Source organism: Asterias rubens, chromosome 6 (assembly GCF_902459465.1).
Source record: "Asterias rubens chromosome 6, eAstRub1.3, whole genome shotgun sequence".
Classification (NCBI taxonomy): Eukaryota; Metazoa; Echinodermata; class Asteroidea; order Forcipulatida; family Asteriidae; genus Asterias; species Asterias rubens.
The window spans coordinates 16,649,543-16,673,541 of NC_047067.1; the positions used below are offsets into that span (position 1 = coordinate 16,649,543).

Sequence of the window (23,999 nt, forward strand, 5' to 3'; positions counted from 1 at the left end):
AAGGCCATAATCAGAGAAAGGCATCCTATTCCTACTGTTGATGAGATTTTGTACAATATGAATGGTAGTGAAGTTTTCAGTAAGTTAGATATGAAGTATGGGTATCACCAAATAGAATTGGAAGAAGATTCACGAGAAATCACAACGTTTGTAACCCATAAAGGCCTGTATAGGTATACACGATTGATGTTTGGCATAAGTGCAGCACCAGAGAAGTACCAGCAAGTAATAGCTCAGGTACTACATGATTGTGAAGGAGTTCAAAACATATCAGATGATATTGTTGTTCATGGAAAAAACCAAGCAGAGCACGATGAAAGACTAGTGAAAGTCATGCAGAGACTGAAGGAAAAGAACTTGACCTTAAATAAGGAAAAGTGTCAGTTTGGTTTGACAAAGATTACGTTCATGGGTCATGTGTTATCCAAAAATGGAGTTGAGCCCACAGAGGGGAGAATCAAAGCCATGAAAGAGGCAAGACCCCCAACAATGCAGCCGAAATCAAGAGTTTTCTGGGACTTGTGAATTTCTCAGCACGATACATTCCTAATTTGGCCACTGTGGCTGAACCATTGCGTAGGCTGACTAGAAAAAATGAGAAGTTCACATGGGGCAAAGAACAACAAAACAGTTTTGATGTGTTGAAGGATTGCCTAACTAAGACTGAGACATTAGGGTATTACCGTCTTGATGCTACACGTACACAACTTGTTACGGATGCAAGTAATGTTGGTTTAGGGGCTGTGTTACTTCAAGAATATGAAGGGGAAACTAGAGTCATTAGTTATGCCAGTAGGACATTAAGTGATGTGGAGACAAGGTACTCTACTACTGAGAAAGAAGCACTTGCCGTTGTGTGGGCATGTGAGAAATTTCAGATATATCTGTACGGATTGAATTTCGAATTGATCACAGATCATAAACCACTAGAAGTGTTGTATGGGCCAAAGTCAAAACCAAATGCCAGAATTGAGAGATGGGTGTTAAGATTAATGCCATTCACATATACAATTCGATATGCACCTGGGCCACAAAACATTGCAGATGTGTTGTCAAGGTTGGTAAAAAGCAATGTAGCTGATAAACCAAACACACTAGCAAATAAAGCTGAGGAGTATGTTCAGTTTGTTGCAGAACAGGCAACACCCCAAGCTTTAACTACACGTGAAGTGGAAGAAGCATCAAAGGACGATGCAGAATTGATCAAAGTTAGAAAGTGTCTAGCGAAAGGTGATTTTGATAAATCCAGTGTTAATTATTTTCCAATCAGGAATGAGTTGAGTTCAATCGGTTACCTGGTGTTGAGAGGAACAAGATTAGTCATACCTAAGACGTTAAGTACAAAATGTGTAGAATTAGCACATCGTGGTAATTTGGGCATAGTAGGCACAAAAGTGTGGTGGCCAAACATGGATAAAGATGTTTTGAGATTAGTTCGATCATGTCATGGATGTCAACTAGTAAGTGCGATGCCCAACCCAGAACCATTGCATCCAACGCAAATGCCTATGGGTCCTTGGCAGGACTTGGCCATTGACCTACTGGGACCTCTCCCATCAAAACACTATGTGTTTGTTGTGGTAGACTATTACAGTAGATTTTATGAAATAGAAATTATGAAAGATACTACAACAGCTAAGATTGTGGAGAATATGTTCTCTCGTTATGGGCTACCAAGGTCAATTACCTCGGACAACGGCCCACAGTCCAGGTCAGAAGTGTTCAAGGAATACTTAAATGAAAATGGTATTAACCATAGATTAGTGACACCTCTGCACCCTGCAGCAAATGGTGAAGTCGAACGACAAAACAGATCGCTGATGAAGCGCATTAGAATAGCTCATGCTCAGTCACAGGACTGGAAAAAGGAAATCCGGTCATACATGTTTGCGTACAGAACAACTCCTCATAGCACTACAGGTGTGTCCCCAGCTGAGTAAATGTTTGGGCGAAAACTCAGAACAAAATTGCCACAAATAGAGGAGTTAGAGTACATAAATGATGAGGAAGTTCAAGACAGAGATGCTCTGATGAAACACAAAAATAAGTTGTATGTAGATAACAAAAGAAGAGCAGAAGAAAGTGATCTGAAAAAGGGAGATGCTGTACTGGTGAAGCAAAGTCAACAAAACAAAATGAGTACACCATTTCATGCAGTGCCATACACATTAGTGGAGAAACAGGGTAACAGTTGCACTGTTGAACCTCCAGAGGGAGTGAAATACAAAAGAAATAGTACTCATGTAAAGAAATACCAGCAAACAGAGTCTGACACTAGTCAGGAGAGTATCGAAGATCCAATACAGAATGAGGATATTAGTGGAGACATTGTAGACCCACAAGTCTCCATCTCAAGTCCAATGCTAGGTTCACCAAGGGCAGTTCGTACAACGAGAAACTGTCTCCCTAAGCTTTTTGATGATTTTGTAATGGATGTTTAGATAAAACTTAAAGTATGTGTTATAAGCAATAAGCACAGGATGTAAGGGTAAATATTGTTTACCAGAGGAGATACAAGATAAGTAACAAATGTTTTCTGGGATAGTTTTAAATATCTCACCAACAAAAAATTTGCAATAGCCCGGTCTAAGTCTAATATGATAAGTCATAGTATGGACTACTGTATTTTAAAAGAAACACAATTGTTTTGTTAAATGGTTAACATTGTTTAAACTTGATGATGTTGTTAAAAGTTAAAGTTTGATACTGTGCGTTTACTTTCCAGTTTAACTAAGGGTTTGTTATTTTAAAGAAAGGAGAGAATGTAGTGTTCACGTGATCACACTGTAATACATGTAATGTTATACATTTATGCAAATGAGTTGGCCTCGTGTAAGAGTACACGGAGGAAAGGTGGAAAACCGAGGAACAGAATAAAGACACATGTTGATGCACATAAGGATGAATTCGTCTATAGTATTGGTTTAATCCGTATGTCTAGTAAGACTCTACAACAAGGTCAAAAGGTTAAACGCCTTGAACGAAGACTATTCTACATAAAGCTTTTTCGCGCTCTATGGATGATCACTGGAGCGTGACTCTCCTGCACAGCTAATACACTACACGTTGTGTGTATGCCTAAGTGTAATGTTTATGCACATACCAACGGGGGATTTACGTTGTTCTTTAGACGTGGATTTTGAAATTTTCAACCTCTCTTTTGACCCGGAAGACAGAATCAAAATGGGGTTATGTCTGTGACGTGTTTACAGAGTTTTTAATGCCCTTTCCGATGATGTATTGATTGTAAAAATCCCTCATGTAGATCAAAAGTTATGATTTTTTTAAATAATAAACTTGGAATGAGTGTATCTCGTCTACTGATGACGTCAACTTTTGTATCATCTACTGGTTATTGTCTACCTGTGTGCAAAGTTTCAACTTAATGCAAGCTTTGCATCTATGCTTTTTCTTGCGGACAATCGACAGCGAGAAGAATAACAAAAAACCCCCAAAAAAATCAAAGAGTTGTTCCGGGCGGGCTACTAGCAGTTACTCTTGCCAGAGTTGTCAAGCCAAAAGGGGCTATCAGCACAACCTTGCAGTCATCGCCTTCTCTCTCTGATAGCACTCTCGACAACAGGGAAAATGGGGTATTAAAGGCGTATGCCAGCAATATACATGTATCCCAAGCCATCGACAATGCATCGGTGTGCCATGAAGGCGGGTAGGGTCCCCGGAGCAGTATACCAGGAGTTCCACGTTTGCTGTTGATGAAAATAGATTTCTGTGCGGACAGTCCATCCGTTTGAACAGCAGCTAGACGACGCTGGGGAGTAAGGTCCACTCCATATAGGTACAATTCTTCCCCGTGACAGTGCGTCAACGAGGATCGCTAAGACCACTAAGACTACTAAAAGTTTCCACACAAGGAGACACAGGCTTGCGAACCGAGTGCCCCCCTGGTGGCTGATGTACATGTATGCAACTACGATCTTGTTGTTACATCTGATGGGGACATGGCGTACCCTGAACAGTCGACATTCTAGGGCCTTCAAAACTGCCCACATCTCCAACAGGATGATCTGAAATCCCTGCGATTTGGCAGGGAGGGGGTCAATGATGCACCCATGCCAGTCTGCGAGGCATCGGTTGTGATCGTGGTCGAGGGTTGGTGCTGTATAAAAAACATGCCCTAGGCCATGTTTACCTCTAGTAGCCACCAGCGGACTCATGGGAGTATATGGTGGCCGATACAAACCCGATGGCTTATTGGTTGCCGTTTGGGTGGATGGAAGACTAGGAGGTGAAGCTGAATCAGGCACACATGGACCCTGCAAAAGGGTATTAAATCCACCATACTGGCGATAAGTCCCAGTAATCCTAGCCACGCCACTGCTGGTTTCGTCGACTCCAGTAAGAAGAGACAAACACATATGACAGACACTCTTTGGAGGTTGATCCATTGTGTCGTGACTTCTCCTTGATGATAACGAACCCTATGGCTTTAAGTGCGCTGCATGCCTCCATTTGAGACAAACTTACAGTGAGCCAGTTGTCGAGGTACAGGAAAATTGTATAACTTTGTCTATGGAGCCTTGCCCCCAGCTGAAAACCAAAGGGAAGGGTTACAAACTCATAAGCCGTTTGCGCGTTTGATAGGGGTGGACCGTTACGTGAAGTTTAAACATCCTTTAGATTTACATGTATAGATGCTGCCCATGAAGGTGTTGGTACCTAGACGGTGTGTCCATTCGAAAGATTCAAAATGGGCGGCCATGAGCCGGTCTCCTACTTTGGTATCAGAAAGAAACTTGACACGAAGTCTGAAAAATATTGTCTCGGGAGTACTATTCGGATGGCTTGCTTTTGTAAGAAGGATTGGATCTCTCCCTCAAGGGCTTTGCATTGTGCCCCAAGTGTGGGAACAGGCTTCTGGTGGATAAGTTTGCCTGACGTGGGGCAGGGTGGTGCTTGCGAATTCTAGGAGGTAGTCTTCACTGACTGTTCTAAGCACCCGGGATAAGTTTCGTCCGAGACCCCTAACAAATTATCAGGAGGGGGCCACATCAACTGTATGGACTAGCTCGCTTCTGCCAACCTTCGAAATGAAATACTGGCGGCCTGGCCACCTGGGCTGTCGGCTGCTGTGGCCTGCTGGTCTGAAAGGCAGCTTGTGCTTCGCAGGTCACTGTCTGAGACGCAGTTCGTCCTCAATGGCCACGAATAGCTTGAACGGGCAGCGTTTGGGGATACGAAACCCTGTTCCAGGTGTCTGGGGTTTGCTCCCACTCTATGGTGTCTTTAGTTTACAGAGATTAATTTTCTCTGTGGTATCAAGACGTTTTGCTTTGCCCATGGCCTCCTTGAATTTCTTGCTAAAGAGGTCAGTTCCAAGTAGAGGGAGCTTTCGAGCTCCCTCGGTCGGGAGGAACAGAACAGAAATCATAACAGAAATCTGAGCAAACTGGCGGGGGCATGCTGATGCTTGGTACAGTGGGGGGAGGAAGACTGAGCTGAACACCTCGTATTAGCTCTGGACTGCACCCGGATAGGCGTGGCTCCTGATACTGGAGGTGCGACACCAAGAGGACTCTAAGCAGGTCACTGTGGCACCCTGGCGTCTCCACCTGACAAACCCCAGAACAATTTCAAGAGGTTTTTGAGCACTTGATGCACGAACACCAACAAATTGATGTTCAAAAAAGAAAGTAATACACCCTTGAGTAGTCCATAGTTATAGTCTTACTTTGAGAGGGATACTCAGTAAAAACAAAGATATGTTGAAATCAAAGATCTTTAGGTTTATAACAAGTCTTTTCATAATACCTACCTGTCCAAAAATCTACCGGAAATGGATTCCATTTGACGCAGTTGTAGGCAACCTTCAGCTGGTTTTCTACTGCTTGAAGAGTATGTGGAAAAGTATTACTTGCATTACCTCGTATCACAGCTAAGCAAGCCAATGATGAGAACTATGCAAAAAAAGAGTTAAGGACCAATAAATGATTTATAGGAACTACAATTGTGCACTGTGACAAAGCCTATGCAACAAGTTGTCACAATGTTTATTGGATACGTACATGTACATGTAGCTGAAATAGGCATTCCTAATGCAAACAACTACATGTAGTATATACTACATGTAGGTCAGCAGCCGATTTCACGAAACTTTACTCAACTGCGTAAGTCCACTTTCAAACGTTTATGGAACAACTACATGTAGTACTCAGTATATACAGTGCTAACACCGACGATGTACATGTATATGGGTAAAAGTCAAAATGATATGGTTTATTTTAAAGCAAAATGAGATTTTTTGCATTTGTGTCAATGTTAACAAGCACATTTCTCAATACATATGTACACTGACCATGTTAGCTTTACTGGCAGTCTGGTTGAGCAGTTTAGGCAAAGTAATGGTTCACCTAATATCTGGCTATGCTAAGCTTCAGTGATCTGCATGGCCTTTTGCAGTTGACATTTGGGTTGTGTCCATGAATATCAATGAACAGTTCATCATTGTTCATTGTCATCAGTTCATGAACTGACCAGCAAAGTTCTTCACGATGATCATGAACAGTTCATGAATGACATGAAGAGTATGACGAAAAGTTCAAATGACAATTTCTTGATTCTGCCCAGTGGCAGGCAGTTAATAACTTATAATTCAGATTGGTAGGCTCATAAACATGTGTATGTCAGCATTAACAATCATTACTTTTCAATATTGTTGTACCAAGATCATGCTATATGAACACATAAACACGGCTTTGGTTTACAATATATACATGTAGTAACATCAGTTTCCTATTTAAGTGCCCCTTTTCTTAATCCATTTATTTTTTATTTTTTGGGTAATTTTTGTAATTTTACTTTTGACTCAAAAAGTTAAGCACAATTAAAGTGGACTGACCAAAAAACCTTATACTTTTTGGACATCAAATTTAAACCCAAGTTTTGGCAATCATACATGTATGAATTAAAAAAAGTGTTGATGAACCTCGTTCACGATCATTATCATTAAAACCATGAACGTCCATCAAACATTCTTGATTAGTTCAATAACCTGTTTATCTGCAGTTGAGTTGAGCTGCAAAATAAGTTTAGATGGACTTTCTTTAAAATTCAGTAAGTTCATAAAAGTCCACTTAATGTTCATTAATTTAATGGGTGAACAGTTCATGAATTTGGTTCATTAACTTCTGCGATGGTCAGTGGACTGATCATGAACGTTCTTTAAGTTCATTCTTGAAATGTATGCATATACACGAGGGTGCATACAACCTTATCAAATCAAACCTGTCGGTTAGGGGAAATGCTTTAGTAGTAGCTCGACAGATAAATATAGTGAAGTAGACAACAACAAAGCGTGTTTGTAACATAACTAAAAACTGGGGGTTTTGGTTGTTGGCACAAGAATAGAAAATGGCATGGATAATCAATCATTTTGTCATGTTTGGTCGTAATACCTGAAGGAACTCTGTGAAATTGCTGTACGACTGTAAGGAAAGATCAAAGGGGGGTCATATCTTGACTTAAACGTCAAACGTGTAGTAAGGTAAAAGACGCTACGAAGATTACAATTTTTTGAAATTATACTATTAAATTCTGTTTGCCAATTAAAAAAGGATACCAAGTTTCCATGCTGATCATGTCTCTTGAGTGAGTTGACTAAACCACTTGCAACTGTGCTCCAAGAAGGATATCTGTAAAATAATGTGTAAAAGTAGAGCAGAAAAAGGCAGTGAATAAATTTCATCTGACCATGGAAAACTCAAATCTAGAGAACGTTGGCCCATTGTATTTGGAAGACTTCAGAGATATTCATCACATGTTTGCTTCTGGCCAGAGACAAACAATGTGTTGTTCAGCATTTTTATAACCCCATAAACTAAATAGTCCAAAAAACATTCTCTTTTAACAAATGTCACTCTCCATCATGTCCATCATTCACTCTTTCAGATTGATCCACCTGAAAATTCAGATGTTCTGAATTTGAACAAAGATCAAATACAGAACTGCAATATGTTTAATGTTCACACCAAGTATTACAGGTAATTAAAATACTCAGGTTTCCTAAATGATAACGATTTATATGACCAGCATCAATCTGACTTCTGTGACAACCATAACAACGATTTTGCTATCCAAATTGACCAACTGAAAGGGACGGACAACCACATTTTGATGTTTACTATTTTTGACTGTCGGCAGCATTTGATATAGTTGACCATGCCACATTCAATTGCTTCCAAATTACGATTGTGCTGCTTTAAACTGGTTCAAGTCCTACCTGATTGAGTCAGTTTTCCCACATCAAAGATTCAACCTCTTCCACTGTCTCTCTTTATTTCTCTGTCTCACCTTGCTGTATGCAACACCACTTTGAGAAATAATTCAGCTGGTCTATCAAAATTTGGTTGTGTAGAAGATATCCAACTATTTGTCTGTACATGTATATCTACATGTACGTCACTCTTGGCAAAATAAATTAAGCTATGCACAGATCCAGTAGAGTGGTGGATGATACAAAACTGGCTCCCATTCAACAGACCACAAAACAGTTGTGTACATAAGAGTGATCATGACATTCCAGGACCTTTTCTGGCAGGCAAGATACTAGTGGTCATCTGTAAAAGAACTACATGTACCTTGACAGTTGTGCCTACATGTACTTCTTCTAGATGTTTCCCCAGTGCATTTGGAATGGTGGCAAGTGCTTCAATCAACAGAAGCATGACCAGACAGGGATTGCTTTTACTTTTACTGCTAGATCTTTTCCTTTTTCTTGCAAGCCACCCTTATATCACACGGCACAGCCATGTCAATGAGATAACACATCTTAAATGGTGTTTGAAGCTTTGCATGGTGTGGAGAATAGCGGCAACCCCGCTAGAAAGCTCGACAAAAAATTGTTGCAAGTGTAGCGTTGTGTACAGGGGAGGGCTAAAGTGGCTGGGCAGGGTCACAATACAAATCACTGTGGCAAACAACCCATCCTAAGTTAAGACGAATCTTAGTGCTTTGTGAAATCGTACACTTGTCCGTCTTTTTTCCTCGGCATTGTCGATCCCATCCATATTTTCCAGTTTCCAGCGGATCCCGATAGTGGTTCTTTCCCAGTCCCGTTTATATCCTGTTTCGTTTATTTTGTTCCCATTCAGTTGGTCATTTTCTGTCCTGTATAGTTTTCAAACCCCTTTGCTTCCCCCCCTCCCCCTCACCAGCGTCGTTCATCCCCCCCCCCCCCCAACTCCCTGTCCCACCGTGTGCCCCTTCCCTATCCCGTCCCATATCTAACCCACGCCTCGGTGCCTCTCCCATCCCCGCGATCCCCTGCATTGGCATTGTTCTTTGCTTGCTTGCCACTGTTTGCCCATAACTCGTATTTTCCAGTTTCGCGCGGGTCCCGTGTGGGTTTTTCCAGTTTTATGGGCTTGATTCCCCCCCATTCAGTTTAATATTTTCCTGTCCCATGTCCCATATCACGATAGTCCCTTTTAATTTTGTTCAATCCCTACCCCAGCCCTGTTCATTTTCCCCGTCATTTCTATTTTTCCGTTCCCCCGTCCCCCGTTCCACAGACATACCACTATGTGCCCCTACCTCCTATCCCGTCCAAAATCTAACCCGTGCCTCCTTCCTGTCATCCCGCCCGTAAATTGTTCTTTGCACTTTTTGCCATCCCATAACTTTCCCTGTTCCCCGCGGGTCCCGCCAGTTCTCTGTTTCGTGTATTTTTCCATGTCCAGTTTATTTTTTCCCTGTCCAATGTCATCAATAGTCCCTTTTTCTTTTTCCCCTTTCCGTATTATTTTTTTCAACCCTTTTACTAATGTTCCCTACATTTTTTGCTGTTCCCCCGCCCTCTTCCAACAGACATACCAAACTACATGCCCCTTCCATCTCCCTGTCCCCACAACGTGCTCTAATAACCCCCACCAGTCTTCGCCCTGTCGTCGTGCCCCCCCCCCCCATGCATTGTTCTGTACTGTATGTACGCGCGAAGTTACTGGACGCTCACGCCGTGACTGTGACATCACAAAGAACGCCTGCACTCAACCCCAAAGTTACTACACGCTCGCCCTTTGACTGTGACGTCACAAACAGTACATGCCCCAACCCACGGGTACCCCGAAATTTACCCCACGACGCATCATTTTAGCAGGGTGCGGGCACCACTTGCCAAACAACAATGGCGGCGCCCATGCGATTTAAGCGCTTTTATAATATAGATAACTAATAATAGTAAACTTGCCGGTACAACCATAAGTAAAATCTCTTCTGAAGGAGTGGTGGCTCTGAAACGAGCCAGTTTGGTCTCAACATTTCAAACAGTATACTCTGCTCGTCTTCAGGAGAATGCTGGACTACTGGTGGTGGTGGAGCTTGTGTAAGGCTGGAGGGATGCACTTTAGGGCGGGAAGGATCGAAGCTGCTCTTGTCCGGTGAAGCGTGCGAGTTGGTTGTTTGCTTGATGTGTGTGCGTTGGAGTGTGTCAGTGTTGTGGTGAGCTGCTGCTGGAAGTGTGGGCTTGAGAAGTGGTGACCAGATGTCATTGATGAAGAATCTGATGTCTTGTGGAACTGTGTTGTGAGCCTTGATTTCGATTGCCTCCCTCACTCTGTGATGGTGCCAGAACTTGACTGGTGCGATGAGCTTGGCTTGTTTCCATTTGATGTGTCTAGGTGTCCTAGTCTGCCGTTTGCTTGATGTTCCTTGATTCTGGTGGATATGTTGCGGCCGGTCTCCCCGATGTAGACTTTACCACATTCGCAGGGAATGTGGTAAACGCGTAAAGACGAGCAGAGTATACTGTTTGAAACGTCAATTGACCAAACCGGCTCTTTTCAGAGCCACCACTCCTTCAAAAGAGATTTTACTCATGGTTGTACCCGCAAGTTTATTATTCATATTTATATTTATAGTTACTCTTATAGCACATCTTGTTTGTCTTATCTAAGACTACAACATCTGGAAGCCTATGTTCTTTATCTTCCAGTACGCGCTAATTCTCCCTAAGGCGCCTTGTCAAAACCTCCCGAGCGTTCCTCTGCTGACAAGCTGCGGTCTGGACAGCAAATAGCACCGTTAAGGACCTCAGACAGTCCGTTGAAGAATGGCCATGTGCGTTGAAGCACGGCAAAGTTTAATCAGCTGCCCATGTCAGGCGCTATTGTTGGTGTAACAATAAGTTTCATGAATAAACAGGTTGTATTTTCAGGTCATGAATATCAGCAGCTTAGACACGGACATGCCGTCAGCTCATAAATACCATCGTCCTGGAAGCGGACATGACAGGCGCACCGACAAGACAGTTGCACCATATATGCACGCTGCTTGTGCCAGCCGACACCCCTGCTCATATAATAATCGCGTACTACATCATGTTTTTAAAAACATTTAATATAGTCAACCAAATCGTTGACTTTGAAACTCAACATCTATTCCAGAGGCATTCACCAGGCATTCATCAAGAGGCACAGAACTGGCTTGTATTTTTAAAAAGCATAATGTTGAGTCCTGGCTCAACAACTCAAAACATTAACCACTTTATCGGCTTTGTTTGGTCCATGAGTGAATATGGTGCAAAAATTAGTCAGTGGTGTGACCAGTTGACCTTGAGCAACAAGGTCCAAACGTCAGGCCACATACTGGCTAAAATTATAGATTGGTGAATTAAATTTTCAGTTATGCTACTAATGCTACTACTACTGGAAGTGTCGTGGCCAAGCACTTAAGAGCACCGAATTCAAACTCTGGTGTTTCTGATCAGCAGAGTGTGGGTTCGAATCCCCAGCTGTGACACTTGTGTCCTTAAGCAAGACAGTTAACCATTGCTTCGTCCTTCGGATGGGACGTAAAGCCGTTGGTCCCATGTGTTATGTAACGCATGTAAAAGAACCCAGTGCACTTATCGAAAAGAGAAGGGGTTCGCCCCGGTGTTCCTGGTCCAATCGGCAGCAAATTGCGCCTTGTAAAGCATTACATGATTCTATCAGAATTAGGTCTCATAATTCACAACTCAGTCCCACATCTCGCAGGAAACACTGTATGTTACAGCGCCAGGAGCGCCACTGAGTGGCGGACATGTGCGCTATATAAGAAGCCACAATTATTAGTTGTTCGGAGCAGAGCATCGATTTAAACACCTTTTGTTATTGTTCGTTTTTTTTGTTATTTTTTTACTTCTTCATCTTCTTTTCTTCAACCCTTGTCCTCGAACAAAAGCACACTTCCCAAACTCGTATGAACTTGAAACTTCACACATAGTTAGATATACATTAGGAGTGGAATAATGTGTTGGTTACATCATGATGAAGTCATCCATTCTTGAGTTATAAAAATTCAAAGTTTATTATTTCAAAAAATCATAACTTTTGATCCACATTATGGATTCTTACAATCGAGACACCATCGAAAAGGTCGTTAAAAACTCAGTAAACGCCTCGCAAGCATTACCCCATTTCGACCTTGTCTTCTGGTTAAAATCAGATTGTTTGTGTATTTTCGTAAAAAATACATAGTTGGTTTTCACTACGACCATACTGCGTTGATTACTTTGGTTCTCGTCCGATCACTGAAGTTAAGCAACATCGGGGACGGTCAGTACTTGAATGGGAGACCGCTTGGCCAGTCATTTGTTTTTTAATTTTAACCATTTTTTTATAAACAGCTTTTTTTGTAGTCTGTTTTCAAGGCGTTTTCAACAAACATTTCCCTTCCGGTTGGTTAGTCTTTTCTCCAGTCGTCGTTATTCTTACGTTCGTATGTCCTCAACCACAAATACTATTTTGACAATCTATACATTGTATGAAAGGGCTTTACGTACGTAGTCTGTTTTCAAGGCGTTTTCAACAAACATTTCCCTTCTGGTTAGTAAGTCTCTTCTCAAGTCGTCATTATTCATCAGTTCCTATTTCCTCAACCACAACTACTATTTTGACAATCTATACATCATTAGAAAGGGCTTTACGTACTTCACAAAAATGGGTATATTGTTGACCTTTTCTTGACATTTTGACCTGTCTTAACCGGAAGTGCATGTTAAATGCTTTGAATAGGCTTATCTTCATGGATTTGTCATTGCTTTTTTGTCCACCAGGCTTGTATCTTTGTACTCCCGGCCGGAAGCCAAACACCTTGTTTTTGTTATGACAAAAACTTAAGTCTAGTTATTATTATTATTATTATTATTACTACTGCATCATACAAGTCCCGTCTTCCCCTTTGATAAATATATTCTTGCCATATGTTCCCTGATATTCCCGTAAACACATCTTCCCATCTTCCCGTATTAAAAATAATCCCAAATTTATTTATTCACATCCCGGCCCCGTAGTGCCCGTAGGTCTATATAACTTGTTCCAATCCCATCGTTTTCAAGTAAATCACTTCATTCCCGTCTGTTCCGGTCCCGTACCCGGTCCCTAAGAAACACACCCCGTTCCGTTTTCCCGTATGATAACTGTACATGTACATGTATACAGTAGTTTTATGTTAGTCATTGATCGCTGCAAAAGATTATCGTAACTGTTAAATTGTCCCCTTTCACTGCTATACTCTGACGCCCACTTTTGCAACTTGGTGGTACAAATTGTAAATCACTAAAAGTGTGGAAATAAATCGGAGCTTACACGTAGCCTGCGATTTAATGCCTGAAACTTTTTGTCAGTCGAAGCCGGGAATAAAGAAAATTATTTCTAGAATTCACATATTTTGGTCAGGTAGGCCAAGCATGGATCTATAAAAAGGAACAAAGTTTTAAAAATCACACATTGGAGAAAATGGCTTTAAGTTACATATCTACCCTCACTTTGCTTTTGCTCTGCAAAGGTAAAGCTCACCACCTGCATTTCTCCGCCATGGCAATAATGCTTATTTATATTTAAACAAGCTGTGCCTCACAATAGACGACAAGTCACTTCCTGGAGCCGCTGGAATATTCATGTTTATTGACATGTAAATGAGCCGTCCTGGCCGCGGACCTGCCCTGTTGCTACAGGTTCTTTTGTTATAAAAATCTGCGGACTCTCGCAGAATGCATGCGGAATGGAACGGCTTGGAGGTTTTGACAAGGCGCCTAAATCCGTAAAGATTTCCTAATCTATCTGAGAAAATACTCAACTCCGATAACTTCATATATGCATTTCTAATGCGCATGCGCAAGCAATCCGCTAACACAAAACAAAGGCTATGGTGTCACCCACACACAATGTATCCCTCAGTAGCCCATACAATTCCTCCTTCTAATTTCACCTTCTGGTTAATTTTAGGATATTGGGTAGATGAAAGTAGTAATTAAGTCTAGCATAAAGTAAAAGCATTAACTTCCAAGTAGAAGCTTTCAGTAAAAGAATCTTCTAAATTATAGAAATAAACTTATTCTTTTACTGCAATGTGTTCACTTAATGCTTTGGAGTAAATACTTATGATATACCTTGGCTGAATGGCTCTTAACAAAAGGTTTCCTTTGTATTACCACTCCCATTCACGTCTACGTACGCACACACACACACACAGCCCAAGCAGCATTTGATTTAGCAGACACATAGCAATCTTCAAGTCAGCAATGAGATTTTTATTCTGACAACATTTTGATGAAGTCGACTCATCTGGACCCCAGCACCAAAATGTTTTTTGTTGAGCTTCTGAAACTTCATGGTGACCAAACACAATAACAATCAAAAGTTATAGTGGAGCAGGAGAGTGCTATATGAGAATGAGAGCTGAATATGAGCATAGTTATTTAACTTAAACTTAAACGTTTTAATACTAATATGAAAACATTCTATTGAAATGCATTTAGTTGTTTAAAGAATTACTTCCTCTGATTTTATGAACAATAAGCCATAATGATCAAGGCATTCAGTTCTGAAAAAAAAAATGCTTTATATCTTTTTAAAAAGCTTGCTTTACTGATACAAAATGGTTTTATACAAACAGTTGTATTTTATCCACAGCATAAATATAAACAAGTTTGATTAAAAGCAGTTCGAGTTTTTGTGTATTGTTTCTGTTGTGAAACATTGTACATGTGTCTATTTAATAGTTCAGTGATGTCTTTCCTTTTGACTTAAACATTTATCCTGTGAGGAACATTCATAAACACTGTCATTTCTTCAGACAAGCCTTTTACTCTTGTGTCCAAGAAAAATGACCAGTACGTACTAGCATTTTGTAGTATTTTCTCCCTTTAATTCATATGGAAGTAAGTAAGTGCTAAAAAGAAAAGGATTTACTTTTCATTAAAAGTAGATACTCTTAGCATTAGTAGTAAACATTTGAAATTTTCAAGTAAAAGAAAATACTAGTCTTTATTCATCTGACCCACTAATCTACGTGGGATGGTATCGGTGGTGAGTATTTTCTTAGATAGGATAGGCAATCTATGGATTTAGGGAGATTCTATTACAGAAAATACATCACCCCCAATACCTACATAGGCAGAGTAGCACCAAGTTCGAAACTGAAGGGGGGGGGGGTGTAAGTACAGTGTGGAGCCCTAGAAAAACAAGCCTTAAGTAAGCCTGATACCTGAACAAATTTGTAGTAACAAAGGGAGTTAAGACATACTGGTTAGCTGTAAGGACTCAAAAACTCTTATGAGGATTAGTTGACAGTCCTGCAGTTATTCTGGGCTGGAGAAAGCGATGCTGCTTGCCAAACTTGTCTGTCCTTTAAACTTGTGCCCCTTAGCCTGGAGAGCATCTCGAAGGTAGCAGGAAGTGAGGGTTGAGGAGTTTTCAACAATCTGCCTGCATTTTACTCCCCCCCCTCCCATTTTAACTCGTATTGGTGTTTCTGCTTATTTTTTTGACAATTTAAGGGTCTATGTACTTTTTAGTTGGTTAATGTACTTTTTCTAACAGAAAACACAGTGTTTACGGATTTACATTGAGCTTGTACGGTTTGGGGATGGTGATGGTGGACGGCTTCCCTTGGAATGTTGCTTGCTGGTGTGCTGTGGTTTTTGGGGGATGGGTGGGGCAATGTCGCAGAGTTAATTTTCGTCTCAGTTTTGGCGTGTAGGGGTGTATTGGTCAGTTATGGGATGTTTTGGTATAATATCATGGCTGGTTGATGGGTTTTTGCATGCTAAAATAATGTTCATCTCACTGAGACGAAATATGTTTTGTGACTTGTTTTGCTCATTTCTAAGGGGCTGCAGTTCTTCGGTAAGTGGTATTTCGAGGGAGGCTTTCTACTCTCATTGTCTTCGGGCCCTGTAGGTTTGGTGTGAATCTGTGGACATTTTGAAAAGTAACTTGTGTATATTGTTTGTGTTATTGCTTTTTACTTGCCATCTTTTGTTTAAATTTTTACTGCAATTTTAGAATGTTTATTGTATAGTAAATAAATGTGTATTTTTTATGAGCTAGGTCTGGGAGGGCACATCTTTTTTGATGACAGTTTTTTTTACTTTTGCCCTTCCCTGGACAGCCTGTGCTTGTTTTAATGTTTTTTGTCCGAATTAAAACTAAAATAAAATAAAAATTGTATTTGTAAGGGGAACACCTGAAAAAGAGCCCATGAGGTAGTCATGCTCCTTGTTCGAGCTTTAGTACGAAGTGGCAACCAGTTGAGGGGGTGTGTTCCTTGCCTAGGTACTAGGGACACCTGTGGTTTGGCTGAGTGTGAACATGGGGGGCTATTAAGTGCTCCCGTCAACAGTTCACCTGGTAAATCTGGTTGAACTGCAGAACCAGGCAGAGACCCCCGTTGCTGGGCAGTAGAGATTGTAGCTGGTAGTACATGTATAACTTTGACAATCCACCCAGAAACAGTACCAGTTGAGGTTGGGTTGAACGGTCGAAGCGTTGTGTGTTCCCGTGTAGCTCCTTGGTGTGTAAAATTCAAGTATGCTATAACAAGGCACAACAATTTTACTTCTTGGCAGTTGAGAAAGAAGTCAAGCTCAGGACAAAATATTTCTGGAAAGAAAAAACCTCAGTGGTTGATTCTAGGTTTGGGAAGTTGATAAGTGCGGCAAAACGAACACCTTCATGTTCCCACCAAAAGAGACCAGGTTCGGTTGAAAGAGCATGGACCTCAGATTCTGTGGTGAGCTGTGGAGGCTGCTAAAGGAAGACTGTCTTGACCAAGAGATCAAGTAGATATGGAGAATAAGAAGATCCAGCCAGTTCGGAGGGAGGCTTCATCAACATGCGAAGGACAGTGCTGATATCCCAAGAAGAAGTGAGTATCTTAATAGGTGGCCCCTCTAAGAACAATCCTTTTGGTCAGTAGAGGTATAGCAGTATTATGGAACAGAGTAGAATCATCATCGAACCTATGATGTACTGCTGATGACGTTGATCTGTAGTCTCGAAAGGTGGTAATCTGGAGGCCAGAATTAAAGTGGGAGAGTAAACAATCCCATATGACAGTTACAGATGCAGAAGAGGGAACAAAAACCTTTCTTGGTACACCATCAGGAAAAGAGTGGTAAATGATTGTCATACTTTGTTCTACAGGACAGTCGTCTATATTTTGCTGCAAGGGAAGCAGCGTCTTAAGCAAGGCCAGTCGTTTGGAGGGAAGACCTGAAAGCATCCACACACAAGGATGAAGACAGACTAGATCATGGTGAAGAAGCTTGAACACGGTCTGAGTGCGATGATATGGTTGCTTTGGTAAAGTAAGGGGGGTCGAAAGAGGAGATCCAGGATGTCTATAGGGCTGAAGATCTGTTCGGCCACCAGACGATAAAGGGACCATTTCGTGGGGGTTGTTCTCCCTAGCAAAAAGGGCATCCTATAAGATGATCTTCTTCCCGGAGAGGAGGCTTTTCTGTAGAGATAATTGATGGAGAAGGCACCAAGTGAGTAGGCTCTAGGTTAGCAAAGGGAAGAGGAGAAAGTCCCTCCCCAAAGTTTTATGTAGGACACAAAGGTGGAGCTGCTGACTTCACAAGGACTATTCAAGTGATTCTTCACCCGGCTGGAGGGCCTTTTGAACGGTCAGGAGTTCCAGTAGATAGATGTGATGATACTGAACTGAGAAAGAACAAGAACCCCTAAATCCGAAGCATCAATAAGAAAAATATCACTGAAGGGAAAGGGCAGGGAAAGTTGTTCTGCAGGAAAAGGTTCCGAACATAATGGAGTCCCCTGGAACCAGACTTGAAAAGGGGATCCCTTCTCCAGCAGTAGTGTTAAAAACAGGAGAAATTGAAGAGGTCGTAAGTTTGATCTGCACCGTGGCAAAAGATCCGTAAGGCGTGCCATGAATCCCTGGAGACGAAGCCAAGCTCGAGCTGGTAGCAATGCTGAAGAGAGGGAGAGTTATACCTTCCTCCAAAACTCTGTGACACTTCAGTGAAGGAGAGGCTCTGTCCTAGTCAAGTTGAGGGAGGCACAGAGATGCATCGGAATCTGAGAAGGAGCTAGGGAAGACTAGCCCTGGAAGATGATGAAACCCATTTTGGGGTGGGAAAATGTCCTAGACAAGAATAGAAGGGACCACACTGAGAGAGAGTCATTGATATTCAATAATATTAAGAAGGACGTACCTCAATTATTTCTGGGAATGAATGAAGTAAAAACTTCATAATAAGTAACTCAAACGAATGGAAATAAAGGAAAGAGAGCCACAGGCCTAGAAATTAAGCCAATTTGTTCTATAAGGTCAAGGTTAGTCCAGTAGTCCAAAAACATTGATATAAGTAAGATAGAATAAGGTTATGGGAAAGAACCTACAACATAGATTTCTGCAGAAGAACGATGTAAAGATATTGATTAAATAGGGAGACAGCCAACATAGGGCTAGATAGCTCAGTTGGGAGAGCGCCGACACGTTAAACCGGAGGTCGTTACCCAAAATCATTTATAAAATGTACCCAGTCAGTTTCCCTTGTGGTTTATTATTTGATATCTGATATAAAAAGTCGCATCCCCTTAAGGTGATCCCCTGTCTGCCGCTTCCCAGGTTGTATCGTTACCTGGGTGTGATCCCTGGCTACACGGCAGTTTGCAGTTGAATGGCTTCTGACAGGCACCCCCCGAACAAAGATATTGACTAAATTGGGAGACCGCCAACACAGGGATAGATAGCTCAGTTGGTAGAGCCCCGACACGTTAAACCGGAGGTCGTTGGTTCAAATCCCGCTCTAGTAAATTTTTCTTTGTTCAACCCAAAATCATTTATAAAATGTACCCAGTCAGTTTTTATTATTTGATACATGTATATATAATATACATAGAACTAAACCGAAATATATAGAACGAAACAGAAATATATTGAACGAAGAGCCCCCTTTGACGAATAAGGGCCAGACTGCACTTTAGAACCACGGAGCTATTTAACATTAGCATAATAGCACACACACTAGCATAATAGCACAAACATAAGCGAAATTGCAGGAAGCGTCGCTCGTGACGGACCAGTATGCTAGAATTGAAATCAAGTTGTTAGATAAAAGAGACGTTGTGCGCATTACTGCATAAACGTTGAACTATTGATCGCATTGCCACACGACTGGACACGTTAACTCAATATTTTCAATGATCTTGGATCATCACACAGCCACAGAGAATTGTTCCCAATTCGGGGAACAAACTGCAACTAAAGGGATTATCATTCAGGCTGGTTTAAAGAGGAATTAATTACGAAATAATAAAGGCAGCTTGACTTGCTGAGTTTATGTACGAACCAACTATGGAAGCCTTTCTTTCCCGGTCACCACGGCATGCAGCATACGTTAAGTACACAACTGTGTAGTATGGGAATCCAACTTTCAGAGTATTATGTAACCTTTTCAATAATGATTTAAATACAACTAACACTAGGGGAACTCACTTGCGGCCAGCAAAATCTAGATCAATATTACTATGAATACTAAACCATGACCCAAACACCTAACTATTAACTAAACCGAGAACACAGTGCCAATGGTTTTTTTTAACAGATCACAAATCAAAAGCCATAATACCTCGAAGCAGGCAATACTTTCTGCTACATGTAGGGCCGGGGTTGACAAATAAACATGCAAGAGGTTCATTAAATAGTATTCATAAATACCTCAGACAGTTTCGCTATTCCTATTGGTGGAGAGCGCATCACGTGGGTGTGCATAAACCTTTATTCATAAATACCTCAGACAGTTTCGCTATCCCTATTGGTGGAGAGCGCGTCACGTGGGTGTGTTTAAACCGTTGATAATGACCAGTGTTTATAACCGGTTGTCCGCGCTAGTCTTGATGCAAGACGTTTCTTGTTACGGGCGATGCAGGTGCTGTCGGTGAGTTGGCCGCGCTGTGTGTGAAAGGAAAACCAGCGAATATGCACCAAGACTATACGCGCATGCGCACGAACGGAACCGGAAAACACACGGGTACGGACACCGTACATGTACATTCAACATGTATACTGAACATACCATGGAATGGAAACAGACAGAGCTCAAGCACTCGGAAACGGACAAGTTTTACAGAGTTTCTTACTTTATTACGCCTTTTAACCAAAAAGGTATTTATGAATGGCAATCAAAGTGTGTTGAATCGGTTTTCAACTAGTGGTTTAAACCCGCCAAGGCCTGGTTCTTGATAATTTACCTCGACTTCGTCTCGGTAAAATTATCAAAAACCAGGCCTCGTTGGGATTAAACCACTAGTTGAAAACCTCTTCACCACACATTGATTCCCTTGTTTATGACCAGTAAAAAGTATATTGAAACATGGGCGTGACACGGGAGCTTGCACCTGTGCTTATAAGACAGTTTCTTCATTCCTATTGGTCGAGAGCAACGGCTGACACCAGTGTGCCACATCACGCGATATGCGCGACATGCACAGCATTCCCTTATAAGGAGTTGTTTACCCGAGGGCCTTAGCATTTCATAGCTGGAGGGGTGTTGTGTTGATAGAAATCATTGAACAATTATAATTTGTGCATTTATTTTACTTTTTGACCAAAAAGTGTTGATGTTTTTTGACCGAAAAGGTATTTATGAATGGGAATCAAAGTGTGTTGAATCGGTTTTTTAACTAGTGGTTTAAACCCGCACTTTAACTAGTGGGCCCTGGTATGTGAACGATTTTTTCAAGCATCTTGGGGGGAGGGAATCTTAAAGGGATTCAAAAGTGTCCTTGAGAGTGCATCTTGAAATATAAACGTACAATATCTGCGTAACTTGAAACTTAACGGAATTTATGGAATTAAAGCGTAACTTGAAGAAATATAAGTGATCTTGGAATGTAAGCGTAGCTTCGTATCTTGAAACAGAAGCGTACCTACATATCTTGAAACGTAAGCGTACATGTAGCTTGACTCAGGATTGAAAGCGCACCTTTTGATAAAATTAAGCGTACTTGAAGAAACGTAAATGATCTTGGAACGTAGTGTAGCTTCGTATCTTGGAACGTAAGCGTAGCTTGACTTGGGATAGAAAGCGTACCTTTTGATTGAAAAGGTACCTGGACGACACGTTAGCGCATCTTCGGACGTAAGCGTAGCTTCGTATCTTGGAACATAAGCGTAGCTTGACCCGCAATTGAAAGTGTACCTTTTGGTGAAATTATAGCGTAACTGCCAGTTACTAACTGGAAGGACTTAAGCGTATCTTGGAATGTAAGTCTAGCTTGAAACGTAGCCATATCTTTTGGAATAACTCATGGGAAACTGCGACTTTTGATTGCTTAGTCGAGTCGCGACTATCACTATTCAACATACTTATTAATCATGCTGCTACGACTACGTACTATAAAAGTAGTCGCGATCGAATTCCTACTCACGACTATTCCTGACAATTTGAAATTTTGAAACAGTACCAGACATCGGTGACCGTCCTTCAATCCTATTCAATCCAGTCCTTCTCAAATCGTATTGTCATAAACTCTCCGTAAGTAACATAACCATAACATGTGAGACTGTGTACAGCTAGCTAGAAACCATCCAGTTGCAGGAGCTGCCAACTGAGGGCGCTAGACATAGACAAGATGATTCACTTGTCACATCTTTCCTCCAATAAAGAAATAAGAGTCATACAGTTCAAATAATATTGTTCATCCAATAGAATCTTAAAGAAATAGATCCAGTTCCAATGTTAGGTCCATCCATAGAATATTGTGACTCCAGTGTGGTTCAGTTTCAAATAATGTTTTGTCTTCAAATCAAACAATCCGAGTAGCCTTTTCAATGCATAACTGAATAAACACTAACTCTACTTTCTAACTTTTGTTATTTTCACAAGCCTGTTCTTTTCTCAGTCCTGTACTTTTAGTAGGTTACAAAGTCAGTGAGATGTGTGGGTTGTTTCACTGTGCGTCCTGATCTAGTTGTGACCAATGGTTGTCGTTGTCCTGCGTCTTGTGGTGGTTCTACACAATGTATGTTCGCGTCAATGGTTGTTTCCTTTGTTGTGACATTGGCATCAAAGTTTGGGTTGATTGGACTGTAATCCTCTTTGGTGCTGCAGAGATCTCTGCGATTTCTTCGGTATGTTTTGCTGGTTTGGGTCATCACTTCATATGATCGCAGTTAGGTTTTCTTGCGGGTTACAATCACTTTTTCCACTCTACCTCGTCTTTCATTGGTTTGACTCGAACTGTTTCACCGACTGTCAGTGGAGGGAGGTCTTTCGCTCTTTTGTCATAGTGATACATGTATGCCTGTCGTTTCTTGTTGTCAGCGAGTTGTTGGGGAACCTTTGTGATAATCTTTGGCTTGAGCAGTTTGTTTGTTGAAGGCAGCAGTGTCTTGGTTCTGCGATTCATCAGTCGTTGAACAGGACTGCTGGACAGTCCTTGAGATGGCTTGTTACAAAAATCAAGTAACGCCAGGTACGGGTCAGCTTTGGCTTTTGAGGCTTGAGCATTGTTTAAGCCATCTTTACTGCTTGCTCTGCTTTTCCATTGCTTTGGGGATAGTATGGAGATATTGTTGTATGGGTAAACTCCCAGGTTGAAGTGAATGCTTGAAATTGTTTGGATGTAAACTGTGGTCCATTGTCTGTGATTAAATTATCAGGGATACCATGTCGAGCGAAGTTAGCTTTGAGCTTCCTGATGACTGAGTTAGCCTTGGTATCGTCTAGGTAGTCGATTTCCCAGAAGTTGGAGTAGTAGTCAATTGTGATGAGGTAATTCTTTTCCCCTTGAACACACAGGTCAGCTCCAAGTTTTGCCCATGGTCTATTTGGAATTTCATGAGGGTGTAGAGTTCCTTTCTGCCTGCTTGGACTCTAGTGATCTGCAGATGTCACACTTTTGGATGAAGTCTTTCACCTCTGCTGTGATACCTGGCCAGTACAGACATTCTCGTGCACGACGTAGACACCCTTCAATTCTGAAGAGGAGTGTATGCGTTGAAGCATACTACTACGGAGGGATTTTGGTAAGATTACTCTTTCCCCTTTGAAGAGAAGGCCATTCTGGATGCTTAGCTCATCTCTGATGTCAAAGTAGGGGTTGAGCAAGTTGGGGACGTCACGTTTCATTTCAGTCCATCCATTCGATATGGAATCTTTGAGCAACATCAGCGTTTGATCATTTGCTGTGTGCTGTTGTATGTCATTTAATCTCTGTGGAGTGATAGGCAGATGTTGACTGTTTCTAATCCCTTTTGGAAGCAATCTTGCAGTTTCTCAATAGGTATGCTCTGCTAAGTGTATCCGCCAGATACACTTCTTTACCCTGGTGGTACGAGACCTTTACATCATAGGTCTGTAGTCTCATCAGCATCCTCTGCAGACGCTTAGGTGCACGATGTAGAGGTTTAAGAACAATCATCTCAAGTGGCTTGTGATCTGTCTGCACATTAACTTGGCGTCCGTATGTGAACTGATGAAATCGTTCCAGGCCAAAGATGGCTGAAAGTAGCTCTTTCTCAATTTGAGCATATCTAGTTTCACAGTCAGTGAGGGCTCTGCTTGCATATGGAACAGGCTGACCTATCTGCATCAACGCTGCCCGTAGCCCGGACTGTGATGCATCGGACTGCAGAGTGAGCTCCTCCTTTGGATCATAGTACTTCAGTACTGGTGTCGCCGTGGTTACCATCTTAGTAATGGCATCTACTGCCTTGTCACGGCTATCTAGCCAGTCTGCGTCCTTCTA

General features: G+C 41.6%; 1 protein-coding gene across 2 annotated transcripts in view; it reads right to left on the reverse strand.

Annotated features, from left to right (window-relative positions):
* Positions 1-23,999, reverse strand: part of LOC117291099 (tubulin delta chain-like) — a 150,032-nt gene that overhangs the window by 11,076 nt on the left and 114,957 nt on the right. For both annotated transcript variants that reach the window (XM_033772625.1, XM_033772627.1), the window contains 2 exons: positions 7,577-7,649; positions 5,774-5,915 (listed from right to left, as the gene is read on the reverse strand). In XM_033772625.1, coding sequence (XP_033628516.1) covers positions 5,774-5,915; positions 7,577-7,649 — 215 coding nt within the window. The remainder of the gene's footprint in view (positions 1-5,773; positions 5,916-7,576; positions 7,650-23,999) is intronic.